Source organism: Balaenoptera borealis, assembly GCF_965194805.1.
Source record: "Balaenoptera borealis genome assembly, chromosome: 6".
Lineage (NCBI taxonomy): Eukaryota > Metazoa > Chordata > Mammalia > Artiodactyla > Balaenopteridae > Balaenoptera > Balaenoptera borealis.
The window spans coordinates 38,521,642-38,537,227 of NC_138863.1; the positions used below are offsets into that span (position 1 = coordinate 38,521,642).

The 15,586-nt window shown below is 33.5% G+C and overlaps 1 protein-coding gene across 2 annotated transcripts in view; it reads left to right on the forward strand.

The window, feature by feature from the left end:
- The window catches only part of PGAP1 (post-GPI attachment to proteins inositol deacylase 1), an 80,048-nt gene that overhangs the window by 36,028 nt on the left and 28,434 nt on the right, over nucleotides 1-15,586 (forward strand). For both annotated transcript variants that reach the window (XM_082397332.1, XM_082397333.1), the window contains exons 8-14: nucleotides 900-1,005; nucleotides 1,678-1,733; nucleotides 3,181-3,264; nucleotides 7,072-7,118; nucleotides 7,874-7,925; nucleotides 11,672-11,749; nucleotides 15,121-15,196. In XM_082397332.1, coding sequence (XP_082253458.1) covers nucleotides 900-1,005; nucleotides 1,678-1,733; nucleotides 3,181-3,264; nucleotides 7,072-7,118; nucleotides 7,874-7,925; nucleotides 11,672-11,749; nucleotides 15,121-15,196 — 499 coding nt within the window. The remainder of the gene's footprint in view (nucleotides 1-899; nucleotides 1,006-1,677; nucleotides 1,734-3,180; nucleotides 3,265-7,071; nucleotides 7,119-7,873; nucleotides 7,926-11,671; nucleotides 11,750-15,120; nucleotides 15,197-15,586) is intronic.

A 15,586-nucleotide genomic window follows, 5' to 3' on the forward strand; every position in this document is an offset into this window, starting at 1 on the left:
TTTTTTCCTTAACCCTTCAGAAAGCTGCATAACTATTATTAGGGAGAATTATAGATATTTAGCTCTCTCCTGAAGAATGCAGTAAAAGAGAGACACAAGTTCATCTGTTTTACCACATTTTAAACCACAAGATACCGTATTTAGTATGTATATTTATTAAAGTAAATCAGCTTCATAGAGTTAACACTGTTAACATTGGAATCATGTAGTCATGGAATGTAAATATTTTTCAGTTTTTCAACCTTGTTTTAATTGTGACTCTATCGCAAATGTGTTTAATCTGTTCAACTATATACAACAGTAGAATCAATTAAAATTTGTATTTGACCAGTTTGTATTTTAAATGACATTTGGTAAGTTTAGGAAAAACCCCATTTCAACTAATGAAGAACAGGTGAATCTCAGGTATATTATTTAAAAATTATACATCGAACTAATTTTAACAAATCAAATCTTGTTTTCCATTAAATTCTAAGGTGAGAAAATGCTAATACTAGCATGTAATAAATTATAATTCTGGATGGATAAGTATTTTACAGACACATTTTAAGGGACAAATGAGAAATTTTTGACTAATACTGCTAAGAATCAAAATATTATGAAACTGAGCTCTCTTTCACAAACTCAGTATATATGATAGACTAGACTAAATATTAGACAATAAAATGTTAGGATATGATTCCTACTCCTCAAGAAGCATATAGTTTAGGAGGAGAAACAAACATATATACAGGGAAACTGTAACTCAAAGCATAGTTAGTCCCATGTTAAGCACTTAGAACAGTGCCTGGCCCAGAGTAAGTAATTGTTGGCTCCTGTAATTATTACTTGAAACAAAGTTTCATTAGGTCATCACAGTGGATATAAAAGGATACAGAATGTATCAATGTTCTTTCTAGATAACTCAAAATCCCAAGAAGAAATTGTCGGTTTTGAATCACCACTTCATAAGACACCCAGCAAAACACTTTGAGGAAAATCCATCAATAATTTCTGACTTAACAGGTCGGTAGTAATAGCATGTTTTAATTTTAAGTAGAGTTTTGAGTATTATTTTTAGGTAAATTTGTCATTAGCAGACAAATTCTTTGAAACTGTAATGCTTCAGGTATTATAATCCTATTATATTTTATTAATTTCCCTATGCTGGTTTCTTATGAGGTTCTTGGCTAAGGAGGGGAAAAGTAAAAAAGCAATTTGCAAGATGTTGCTGATAAAATTTTGTACTGAAAATAACATGACAGTAGAAAAATTTAAAAGCGTTAAATGTCTCTATTCTCCTGACAGCCACATAAAATATAGTCTATATTATTCTTGACTTAGTTTCTCGGTATCATTCTTCAGTCTTTTGGTTTAACAGCATATCTTTTGCTGGTAAATTTTGTTTTTATATGTGTCTGTCATACTCTACTTAGTTTGGAAAATGAAATATTTGTTTTCTTCTGTTGATACTTCTTAGAGTTAGACATCAGAAAGATTTTAAATGCTTTACATGATCTGAATGCTCCTTGGTGATGAACATATAGAGAATATCTCATTAGATTTTCTATTTTAAAATAGCCAGTGTTCAGGAAACTGCTTCTTTTTCAAATCCTGTTATGATTGAGAAGGATTCAGTAAAAAGAAATCACTTAATGTTTTTTAAAAAGCCAAACAAATTAATTTATTTTACCTTAGGGACATCTATGTGGGTTCCAGTAAAAGTGTCCAAATGGACCTATGTGGCTTACAATGTAAGTATACCACCAATGGATTTAAAATTTTTTTTCAAGAATATTTTAGTATTTATTTTTCAAAACTAGACTTTTTAAAGAAGATAACAACGTTATTTTCCCATACTAAATCAGTTTAGTAATAATTCCTTACTATCTGATCAGTGTTCAATTTTCCAGTTTTATCATAACTCAAATTTTTTGTTGTTTCTTTGTTTTCCAATTTGTTTAAATCAGGGTACAAACAAGGTGTACGTATTATTTGTTGATATGTCTCTTATTCCTCTTTAATGTCTAATACTTCCTTCACCCTTTTTTTTCCTTGCAGTTTATTTGTTGGAAAAAAAAAAAAACTAGTCATTTGTCCTATAGAGTTTCACACAGTCTTGATTTTGCTGATTGCACTCCTGTAATGTCATCCAGTATATTCCTTTCCCTACTCTTTCCTGTGACTTGGTAGCTGGATCTTGGATCTAGATGCTTCATCAGATTCAGGTTTTTGTTTTGTTTTTGTTTTTACTAGACTCGCTCTCTTTTTGTGATGTTAGCAGCTATTGATGAAGAAGACCTAGAGCCATTAATAGGGAGTACAAAAGCAATGAGACTCCGATTATTCCTTCTTCATTTGTTAACTGAAACACTATATAGAAAAACTTCTCATCTACTAAATTTATCAAAAGTAGAACAAATTACAAAGGAAAAAAATGATAATTCTTTGGATCTTATATTTACTGGTTTTTAGAATAGTGAGTTGGCTCACAAACACCCTCCATTAGTGACCGTAAGATGTTTTGGGGGGGTTTTCCTCCAGTATTATTATGAGCTTAAACATTTTTGTGTTTCTGTCTAAACGAAAATACTAAAATTGTTCTATCTTTGATACTAAAATTGCTATTAAAACTGTTCTGTCCTTGACCAGTGGAAGCCATTTCAAGGTAGGCTCCTGAATCTTTTTGATATAGCTGCTCTTTAGTTGTCTTTGATATTTTCCTCACTATCTAGTATGAGAAAGTATTTTAGCTCATTGTGTACCATTTCCCATCCCAGACCTTGAATCTGCTTTTTCTCAAAGAAGCTCTTCCTATTATTTGGGAAACAGTATCTGAAAACCATAATTTGGGCATTAGAGATGTTTATGGCTAGTGAGTTAGCATTTCTAAGGCCTTTTCAGTGAACAGGGCTAGGAAATGTATTTTATCTTGGTCATAAGGCCAAAAACCAAACCCAAACAAAAAAGACATGCATTCATACTGATACTTCCAAGACAAATTCAGGTCTACAGAGTTTATACCTGATCTATCTTGCATCTGTATCTTCTTCTTCCCATTCCTAGATTATTGGTTCTCAACAACACCAAGAATGATAGAATTAAAATAATTAATTAGAATAATTATTCATTACTTTATCTGAATTTTTGAATGATGAAATTATCTACTCATAATTTATTGTGTTTTCCCTCTTTTTTTAGGAATCTGATAAGATATATTTTACATTTCCCCTTGCAAATCATAGAAAAATCTACACTCATGTCTATTGTCAGAGTACCATGCTGGTAAGATAATTGATACACTTTATGTAAATTTAAAAGGCTAACTGTTGTTTATTTTTAAGATTCAACTAGTATCTAGTGGATATCATCTTTAGCTATGAACTATTATTAAATCTAATAAGTTGAAAAACACTTATCTGGAACAGAGAGTATTGATTGAAAAGTACTAATCAAAATGCTTCTGTAACTGATAATATATCTATACTATTAGCTTGTACCTTTACCTCTAGTTTAGGTTTTTCTACTTTAGTTTCACTATGTTTAGGATGAAGGAATTCAGTTCAGAGCTCCTTTAATTCTAAAATTCTATTAGTATTTTACAGAACAGATATATTTAAGCAAAGCTATCCTTTGTTTTATAAAGTAAATCCTGTTTTTCCCATGGCTTCCATACTAAAATTTGCAGTACTTTTTATACCAAATATTCTCTAAAATAGTATAGTAACTTTTTGTTACAGTGTTATCTAGACTTACAGTATCAGTATGATGATTTTGTTTGTGTATTTCTTTTTAATGAGTACCTACTATGCTAGAAATATGTTAGATGCTTTAGCATGCTTTTGTTATATTAGGTCTGTTTAAGTAATAATTTATCAACACTTCTTAATTTCAGGAATTTGTTTCCCAATTTGGGTTCCTTTCTCTCTATTCCGATTTTTTCCCCTCGTGTCCTAGGATTCTTCACTTTATATTTGCATCTTTCATAATTTAAGTTCCCTCGTTTCCCTTTTGTTGGATTATTTGTATTTTTTAGGACTAGGATCTAATATATCACTTAGTTGGTTGATACCGCCATTTGATATATAGTAAAGTCTTTAGAAAAGATGGTAGGCAGGCACTGTGGGCTAGGTGCTAATGAATACTAATTTTAGTGGAATTGCCACAGTTTTGCATCTCTCACCAGAGACAGACTACCATCTCTCAGCCTAAAATTTGGATGGGTAGTTTATCCCAAGAGAATCTGGCCCTGAGAGTGATGGCTTAAAATATCCACACTCCTACTAAATTCTAAATCAGAATGTCAGTATTATATTGAGAAAAATCCTTGCCAAAGTGCAAATTATCCATTTGGCTTATTGGAGGATCCCTTTTATATAATTAAGGTCCATGGGTGAGTATTACTAGTCATGTGGAGAATTTGTTTTAAATGTTTTCAATTTTTATCATAGAAGTTTTCAAACATACAAAAGTAGAGAGAGAATATAATAACAAATTCTCATTTAACCATCACACAGCTTTAACAGTTACCAATATTCTGCCATTCTTACTTGATTTGTCCCTTCCTCACTTTTTTTGAGTGAAGCATTTTTAAAGCAAAATCCAGGCATTTTATCATTTTACCATTTTATCCATACATGTTTCAGTATGTTTTTATAACAGATAAGAATTTTACATATTATTATAATACTAATAATATTATTATATTATGTTATAATAATGTTATTATATTATTTTATCCAACAAAATTAATTACTTATTCCTTACTATCATGTGGTATCCAGTCCATGTTCAATTTTCCTCTGTTCACTTAAGTTTTAAGTTAGCTTGTTTGAATCAGAATCCAAAAAGTACATACATTGCATTTGATTCATATGTCTTATGTCTTTTTTTAACAGCCCCCTCTTTTTTTCCCCCATGCCATACATTTGTCCTGGGTTTAGTTGATTGTATTCTTGTGGTATCTTTTAACATGTATTTCTATCCATTGTTTTGTGTAAACTGGTAGTTAGATCTAGAATCTTGAATAGGTGCATTTTTTTATGGTATGAATGTTTTATAAGTAGAACTGCATACTTATCATATCAAGAGATATATAATATCTGGTTGTCCCACTTTCATTGACAAAAATCAGTGGACTGATATATCAGTGGACTCAGGTCATATCGGCCTGACCCATTCATTATAAAGTTCCTAGTCAGTCTTTCACCTAATGATTTCAGCAGCCATCGAGGACATATTTTTTTACTGTAGATAGATTTTTTTTTTAGATCTATAAATTTTATAATCAAGTAGCATTTTCTTTTCTGTGCACTTAAGGAGTTAGTAAATTCTTTTTTTTTTTTTTTTAATTAATTTATTTATTTTTGGCTGTGTTGGGTCTTCGTTTCTGTGCGAGGGCTTTCTCTAGTTGTGGCAAGCGGGGGCCACTCTTCATCGCGGTGCGCAGGCCTCTCACTATCGCGGCCTCTCTTGTTGCGGAGCACAGGCTCCAGACGCGCAGGCTCAGTAGTTGTGGCTCACGGGCCTAGTTGCTCCGCGGCATTTGGGATCTTCCCAGACCTGGGCTCGAACCCGTGTCCTCTGCATTAGCAGGCAGATTCTCAACCACTGCGCCACCAGCGAAGCCTCAGTAAATTCTGAGTGACTTTTTCTAAGATTTTTAATACAAGTTTTAAAATTAGCTGAGTTAGGGGTGTTTACTAGATGACCTGAAATTGTTCTTTTGACACCTTCTAGGTTATAACAACATGGTGTTTTAGGGTGGATTTGAATAATACTTTATTCAGTCTGTTAGTGAATGAATCAGAATTCCCTAGACACCAAAGTAAGTAGTGTGCAATCTTGGCAATTTTCATAATAAGGGCTGTCTTTGAGTTGCAATAGCTTCAAAAACCTATTACAAAAGTGAGTCGGATCTTGAGAGGTTGCTAGATTCTCTTTGTCTAGGCTATGCAGATCCGTTCTGTTGCCTTGCTTTATAATGTCACTTTGTTGTTCTGGTAAACACAGGTAACTGATAAAAGAGTTTACCGAAGTATTTTGCCAGCAGTGGAGAGTAGAGAAATACCACATTGTTTTTGTTTTCTTTCAGCTTGCTTTTCTGAATTCTTGAAAAATAATCTTAAAATTTTATTTAAGCTCGATGAGGGCAGAGGGTATATCTGCTTGATTCATCATTTTTCTTGAGGGCTTAGCATAATTCCTTGGCCCTGGAATGGACTTTATAAATATTAATTGAATGAAAGGATTGATATTTTTATTGTCCTGTCTGTATACTAAGGAAAAATGTATGTAGCGGTCTCAGCAGTGTTTCTCATTCTCTTATGCCCTGGTAGGATTTCAGTAGTTGGATCGTTAGATCTTGGAGCATTGCTCTTACTACTTCATTAAAAGTTAGAGTGAAGATCTTGGGTCATACTGCTTTTAAATGACTGAAGCTGAATACATAATATTGTTAAAATACCACAACCATCTCTGCAGCATTCCCAGTCTGCGCTAGTAAAGTAACAACTAGCTTTAGTCTTAAACCCTTGGAATTGTGCTTCAATCCAAGCACATTCTCAGTTGCATAAAAGTTATCTGCCTAGTAATCAAATGAGAACTCAAATGATAAACTAAAAAGCTGTACTTGGATTGTTATTTTTAATTACTTGGCTCTGGAGTTGGTTTTTTTTTTTCTGTTTGTGTGAAAGTCTACCTCTAGTTGTTCACTCTTCTAGTTTTGTTAAAATATAGGTTACTTTCTATGTAAGTACCTAATTAAAGTGTGGACATTGCTGAACTCTAAAAGTGTTGGTTCAGAAATTAAAATTGCTTAACAGTATGCTGTGGAGAGATAACCCATCAGGTCACTCTCTCATACTGCTGCTCCAAGTTACTTGCTTACCTGTCTATGTTGACATTAGATTCTTTGCCTCACCTTGACCTGTTTGACTTTTGAGAACATTTTGAATACATTTCTAAACAATAAGTTGTTATTTTATGTTTCCATTGTGCCTACTGACCCTATCATAAACAGTGAAATGCCTGTTTTATATAATTATTTTCTACAATATTTAGTGTGCTTTATTTTGTGTTATTAATCAATAGGATACAAATAGCTGGATTTTTGGCTGCATAAACAGCACTTCTATGTGGTAAGTGTTTTGAACATAAGGCCCTCTGTTCATTTTTCTCAACATAAGATATACTCAAATCACACTTTCAGAATAGCTTCAGATATTTTTTTTTAAAGCTTAACAGTTTGCTTTTTTCTTTTTAATATAAATTTATTTCTTTATGGCTGTGTTGGGTCTTTCTTGCTGCGTGCAGGTTTTCTCTAGTTGCGGCGAGCGGGGGCTACTCTTCGTTGTGGTGCGCCAGCTTCTCATTGTGGTGGCTTCTCTTGTTGTGGAGCACAGGCTCTAGGCACGCAGGCTTCAGTAGTTGTGGCTCACGGGCTCTAGAGCGCAGGCTCAGTAGTTGTGACACACGGGCTTAGTTGCCCCTCAGCATGTGGGATCTTCTGGACCAGGGATCGAACCTGTGTCCCCTGCATTGGCAGGAGGATTCTTAACCACTGTGCCACCAGGGAAGTCCCACTTCAGATATTCTTAAGCTCATTTTGCTACTAAACTAAATTATAGTATTGATTTTAAAATTAAAAATAAAGAAAATTAACATACTAGTAATTTTTGCAAACATTGATAGTTGGTTGCTAGGAAAAACTACGTTTTGTTCCCCAAAGGACTACGTGGATAAAGTGTATTGTGTTAGACCTATTAGACTTGAGTTCATTAGAACTGTCTTTGGTAGGTCTATAGATGGTTTCTTTTTGCTCTGAAGCTTATTTATAATTTATAATACTTTAATATATTTGTCCTTTAATTATATTTTCATATTTATTTCCAAGCCGGCAAGGGGTTGATTTATCATGGAAAGCTGAACTGCTGCCAACAATTAAGGTAAATTATGGATTTAGAATGTTAATATCCAGGTGAAAAAATATTTGGGCATATAGGCATGTACAGTATGGTCTTTGATTAATTCATCTAGGTATTAAATAAACTTGAAATTTGCTAAGATACATTTTAGAAATATTTTCTCTGGAAATACATTTAATGGAGAATAACATGCAATTCTTTTCTAGCTTTCAGAGGTGAAAACTATAAGTCATCAGTCCTAAATAAAATTAAATCTATATGTTATAGCATCATACTAAGAGGTAGATCAGTTTTTAAGATTCAATTTGAGGGTTTGTTTGGAATGGTCTGTCTTAAAATATTAAGTTGAATATACTCAATTCATTTTGGGGAGGACCTACAGTAGGGAAGTAAGCATCTCAAAAAGACACAAAGCAATTTTCAATTTCAGTATCATCTGTGGTTAAGCACTTCAGTAACTACTTTTATCTAGTACTCCATGGAATTTATTTAATAATTGTTAGTGATTTCCTTAAGCAACTGTGGTAGGTCAGCACATCTTTACAAAAGGCTAATTTGCACACTCACAAAATCTATTGTTGAGAAAATAAAACAGTTCTAAAATTTGATGAAAATATCTGTTCTAAATTTCAAATTGTATTTATTATAACTGATAATCGTATGCCAGAGTTGATAGTTTTTAGTCTTCAAGTAAATCTATACTTTAGAATATATTGTCATAATGAATACTATATTCATAGGGTTGAATGTGAAGTCCTCTGGTTGGTCCCGATCATCTCCCTACTCCAGTTAGTTATTTGTGCTCATGAATGTTTATTTATCTGTATGTGTAGTCAACTCTGTCCTATACCAATGAGAAGAATGATGACAGGATGAATAATTGCAAGTCACTTACACTTGACTTTGGAATGATTGCAGTTATTTTTTGTGTCACCTTGGTCAGTCTTACTTTGTGCATGTTCATTCATGTGGCTTTGTATTGATAAGACAAATAAGTGATTTGACTCATAACATTTTTAAGGTCTCTCACTAGTTCTATCCTAACTGTCTAGGCAGGAGCAAAGCAAAAACAGAAGTATTGGGGTATACTTACTGATCAATCATTCATAAGATATATTAAATGTTTCCTTGAATTTCCAGTTTGGATATCCTTTCCAGTCTGTAATTTAAGAGTTAGGAAGAAATAAATCATTAAAAACCCGATAAAATGTTACTTTGCTACTATTTTTAAAAAATTATTTCTTAAATCATAATATCCTTTTTTTTTTTTTTTAAGTCTCAAAGATTTAACAATGTATTCGTCTAGTTCTAGACCCCTGTGTTGTTTTTTCTAAGTGTAAGAAACAGCTGGCTGAGTAGTAGAACAAGTTCTTCCAGCTGCTTTTTTTTTTTAATTTATTTATTGTATTTATTGTATTTTTGGCTGCGTTGGGTCTTCGTTGCTGCGCATGGGCTTTCTCTGGTTGCAGCGAGCGGGGGCTACTCTTCGTTGCAGTGCGTGGGTTTCTCATTGCGGTGGCTTCTCTTTGTTTTGGAGCATGGGTTCTAGGCTCTCGGGCTTCAGTAGTTGTGCATGGGCTTAGTTGCTCCGTGGCATGTGGGATCTTCCCAGACCAGGGCTCGAACCTGTGTCCCCTGTATTGGCAGGCGGATTCTTAACCACTGTGCCACCAGGGAAGCCCCAGCTGCTTACTTTTTTTAGTGGATACTAGAAGAAAGTGCCAGGCGGCATTAAAAGCCTACTGGAATTTCGGGAGAAAACTGGAAGAGAAAAGTTAGAAAATGAGGATTATAATACTCTGCTATCTTAAGCACTCTCATTTGAAAAGGATTATAATCATTAAATGCAAATAAACTTTTCCATTGTAATGAAAATCAAAATTATATATATGTGTGTGTTAGCCATTTATAAAAAGCACACAAAATTATTTTGCCATGAAGTTGAAGGGAAAGGAAAGATTGAAGTGAAAAACTCTTGTGGGTTTTATTCATATTTATATCATCTCAACAAAGGTAGTGTAAGATGAGAATCATACCACCTTGGGCACCTCTGCTGACTGAACTGTTAATGAATAGACGGAATCCTCCAGCAAAGCACTTATAAATTCGGTTTAGGGCCTTCACAGCATGAGTCCCATGGAACTTTTCTGTCATGGTACAGTGAAGACAGAAACCACAGCAGACCAACAATTGGGTAAGCCCAACTGGACTTATTGCTAAAAAACAAACAAAACAATTAACTTTGAAAAGAAATCTAAGTTAATGAGAAAAATTACCTTGTCACTATTGTGCCTAAATCATACTTTAGCACCACAGCTTTGCCCTACACACAGCAGCAGAACTTGAAGAGTTTTTGACATCCAAACGCTGGTGTTTGATTTTCTGTGTGTGTTGCCTCAGCATTAAGGTCATTTTACCCTTAAAACACTGAAAAATTTCCAAACTTCATATTAACCTTACCTGTCAGTGTAACAATTTCATGAATATTATCTTCCCAAATTCCTACTGACATTATAACTATATGGGAACTTAACTTTATAAGTAAATGTATTTTGACACACTGATATCTTTTTAAAGTATTCTGATCCAAAAAAAACATTCTTGAGGAAAAAAATTATTCTTGAGAATAAATAACAAAAGCTCTCAGTGAATAGCTACACAGAGTAACCATGGTTCTTTCTAATTAATTTACCTTTCATATTGTCTACCACCTGTCTGGTTGGTTTCAGTTGCCTTTAGCTTTGGTTTGTGTGGCTCTTTTAAGGCCCTTTAATTTACATTAGAATATATAAGTCTGTTGCAGAGGCTTTGCTGAGTAAGTTGAGGTGCAGCCCAGGAGTTTAACAAGCACTCCCAGGTGAATCTGGTCAGGTTGTTTGAGGACCACTCATTGACAGTTCTCTTTAGAACCTCTATCCAACTTGCCCACATTGGTGCTTCGGAAGAACAGTGGAGAGTATTAAGTGAAGAAATTTCTTAATGTACACAGATTGTCACAGCATATAACTACTCACACCCTCGCCACATCTACTGTCAGAAAAAAAAAAAAAAAAAAAAAGACTTGAAAACTGTATTTGGTGGCCTGGCTTTTCATCAGGTAGACCAGTCTCCAATCTATTCATTCCTCAAAATATGGACTGTAAGGTAAGGTCTTTAGTTTTGATAAAAGAATAGATGCTCATTTGGTGAGGTGCATTATTAGACTTACTGTGTTCATGTCACTTACTGAATAAGTTCCAGGGAATGATGTTCATACACATCATTAGCCAGCAACTGTTTATTACTTGGGCTAGATCAGAATCATTTGAGATTAAGCTGGAATTCTTCCATCATATTGAGCATCCATTCATTCATCAACTATTGAATGCTCTTTGTCATATACTACCAAAATAACTGTAGAAATCATACTGTAACATTATACAAAACAAGTAGACAAATTGTAAGAAACATCAAATCTGGAAATAATTATGTAAAATAATTAAATTTAATGTTAAATGTCATTTATTTTACATGAAGGGATACAGTTCAAGGAATATTTTTGGCAGTCCATATTTACATAATTATTAGAAATTTGACCTTCAGCAGGCTCATTGACCTGAAAATGTAAACATGGGCATTTTATGAAGTACTGAACATAAAGTTTGAAGTCAGTTTTTTCATGACTTACTAGGTAAGAAATAAATGTTCGTAATTTGTCTTTCTTTTAACATGCTTTAAGCTCTATATATCCTGAGAAATAAAATCAGCTTTTTTTCATCCTTTTTTAGTCTCTGACGTTAAGACTTCAAGACTATCCATCTTTGTCTCATCTTGTTGTTTATGTACCATCTATTCATGGAAGTAAGGTAACAAATTAAGGCTGTTTTCAGAATGTTTTGGGGATACTCATGCTAAATATTTTAAGTTATTTTTTGATGAATTCTTCAGCTTAGGGCTTATCTGAAACAGTGGCCAGGTTGGTGATCCACCTAAGACTGTTTAAAGCATTAGGATCATCTACTCTAACTTGAACTAAGCAGAATAAATCCAAGTCTCTTTGTTTCAAGTGGGAATTAGTTCTACTTTATCAGTCTTTCAAAATCTGTTAATTATTGAGTACTTTCTTATGTGCAGGACTATGTGCCAGGAATTATAGGAGGCACACAAATGAGAAAGACATGAACCCTGTTCTCAAAACGCTACGTACTGTTGGGTAGGGGGAGAGAAATATATTTGGTGGCCAGGGAAAGGGTGAGAATGAAAGAGTTATCCAAAATGTATAAAACAAATCAGAATATAGCAAATCCATGAAAAGTGTTAAAGGGGGAGATATCTCTGATTGATGAAATCAAAAAAGGCATTATTATGAGGTGATATTTAAAATTGCCTTAAAGGATAGTTAGGGTTTTTATAGGCAGAATGAATATTCTAGACCTGGGATATCTAATATGGGAGCCACTGGCACATGTGGCTATTTAAATTTAAATTAATTAAAATTAAATAAAAGTAAAAATTCAGTTCCTTAGTTGTATTAGCCACATTCCAGATGCTCCATAGTAACGTCATTGCAGAAAGTTATAATGAACAGCACTGTTGAGACAAAGAAATAGTAAGATCCAAACATGGACAGTGTAGGGTACGTTTGGAAAATAGTGAATAAGTAAATAGTAGTTTTAAAAGGATGGCTACCATGGGTAGAATAGTAGTGGAAGAAAAGCCTGGAAAAGGAGTTAATGGCCATATTCTGGAGGGCCTTGATTGGAAGATTCAGGACTTTATAGAATTCAGGAGTCAGTAGGGAACTGAAAGATTTTTCACCGTAGTAGTAATGGGATCAGAGCTATTTATTTTGGAAAATGAATCTATTTATGGTATAGGATAGATTAGAAAAAGAGAGAACAGGCACCTCATATAGGATTATGAAGGCTTGTACTAGTGAAGTGGGAGTAGAAATAAAAGGATGGTGATTTTTGAGACAAGTAGGCAGGGAAAGAAGAAGATAGAGGTAAAAGACCCTCTACTCCCCTTTCCACATTTCACCCAGCAAACTTACCCTTCAAGATCTAGCCTAAGTGTCCCTTGTTTTCCTTTTCTAGACTACTCCAGTAACCTCTTACTTATTGCCAGGATACTTTGTTTATAACTTCTTTGAGGAATATATTATATCGAATTATAATTTATTTGTTTACGTCTTTATTGCCATCACCATAGTATGAATTCATTCAGAGTAAGGACCAGATAGGTTTTACTCTACTTTGCATCCTCAACCTTTAGTGACTACCACATAAATGCTCAAAAAAGTGTTCCTTGAATGAGAAAGTTAATGAGATTTGGGGCCAATATCATAGGAAAATTTAAAAGAAAAAAGAAAAGGGGATGTAGTTAGGAGAAGTCTCAAGGATTGAGTCTCACGAGTACCTTATAATGGATTCATTGTTTTGTTTTGCTTAGCTCAAGTGAGAGGTAATTCAACATCTTCAATACTAAAAGCTCTCTTTAAGGGTTTTTCTTTCAGGTAAGTTGGTTTTGAATGAATTTAACATCTTCCCAAACTTGCAAAGGGCTTCCTTGGTTATTCCAAGAAATTAATGAGCGTTTCGCAAATAGCCAGTCTTAGTGGCCTAATAAATACTTAATGTGTCTTAACGCTCTTTGGAAAGTAACACTGCTGACTCTCGTGTTGCATAGTGTCCAATCTCACAAGGATGGTAACTTAGGCCTTTCATAATTTCTATGTGTCTGTTAATAGCTCATCATCAGAAGGATACATATATTTAAATAGGCAGTTCAAAATTTTCTTGAGTCAACTAATCATCTTAATATAGTTTTCCAAATGTAAATATGGAATTACTTGCATTTTTTGATGACGGAAAACAAAATAATTAAGTCCATTAGAAATTTACTTACCTTGTGTATTTCAGAGACAGACTCTTGAATTCTTTCTTTTTTGGGTAAGGGTTTATTCCATAAAGAAATGGCCAAATTTTTAAAGCAATAATAAAAGTTTTATTATTTTAAATACCTGTTAAAGTGATTTAAAATCGCTTCCCTGTCTCAGGCAATGTCTCACCCAAAGATACTTGTAAAAATATGATGAATTATCCTGTTGAATAAATGATTTCTCTATAACAGCTGTTTTCTATAGTGAAAATATCTGACAGTGTTCTTTGCCTTCTAATTAAAGAGGGAAAAATAAAAGCAGAGCCCCTTAGTTTTTTTCTTTTATTCCCTCGTGTGTGTACATTCTAATAGCGTTTTCCCTCATCTGTTTTTCATTTTCAGAAACAGTCAGAACTCCACCCAAGAGGCAAACAACATAACACAGCTTAAAATACAATCCAAGGTGTAGTTACTGGAAAAGCCTAGGATAGACCCCACTGACTTTCCACTTATTGTAGACAGCAAACTACTTGCTAGCTACAGTTAGGCATCAGATTAATTACTTCCTCAGCTCATATAAATAGATCAGAGTAATTTGGTTGGATTGTGGAAATGATTTTAATGAAACTGTTCTTATTGTAGACAGCTGAGAACAAAGTTTGTTATGCCACTGTAGAAATGTTATTAGATAAGAAATGTCATTACAGAAATTGCAGTGATGCAGATGTCACATTTTAGGTTCATGTTTTTTGAGATAGTGTTTTTTTTTTCTTTGTACATAGTGAATCTCTTTTCCATTTATTATAATCTCTGTTTAGCCTGAAATAATCTTACATGAATAACATTAGCCATCTGTAGATGAATGGCAGTATGTCTCCAAAAGCCTTTTGTAGTCTAATTAGACTGCTGAAACATACTAAATATGCAATTTTTTGAAAAGATGTAACAAAATCACATTTCCTTTTGAGTATGAAAGAATTCAGAGATATATTACCTAAATTCTTAATTAATCTTGGCTCTTAATGCTTTGATCCATCGTTTATGGTCCCTCTTCTATAAACACCTAAAACTAGCTGCAAGAAAACTTTGCTGTACATCTGCTCTTATAGAAATGACCCTCTAATAATTTATCTATTAAGTTAAGCTGTGTCACCAAATTCTCTTAGCTTAGCATCTCTCCTTGAGGAATTCATGCCCCCTAAATATAACCAGGGTTAGGGTGTGATAGATAATAGATAATACCTTCTTCAAAACTGAAGTTTATAGATTTTTGTTTTCTACTCAAGTATCAAGTGAAGATATTTTACTATAAATTTAATTCTATTTTTTCCTAATAAATCAATGTTTTATATTCCAGTTTGTTGTAGATTGTGAATTCTTTAAAAAAGAGACAAGATCCATACAGCTTCCTGTAACTCATCTTTTTTCCTTTGGTAAGTACTTTGATTTTGGAAATCTTAAGAATTGCTTTTATTTTTAAGAGTGCTGATTTATTTTGCCAGTTAGTTGCAATAATGCAGAGCCCTGTAACATTGTGTTTTTGTGTATTTCAAGTGTAGTTCTTAGAATAACCACGTGATATGGCTCAGTGGTTTGATTTTTAACTGGGCCAGCAATCATTTTCTGAGAAATGAACTTTATTTTTTTTATAGACTTTATTTATTTATTTATTTAAATATTTATTATTTATTTATTTCATTTATTTTTGGCCACGCTGGGTCTTAGTTGCAGCAGGCAGGATCTTCGTTGAGGCATGCAGGATCTTTCGTTGCGGCGCCCAGGCTCTTCGTTGTGGTACACGGTCTTCTCTCTAGTTGTGGCGT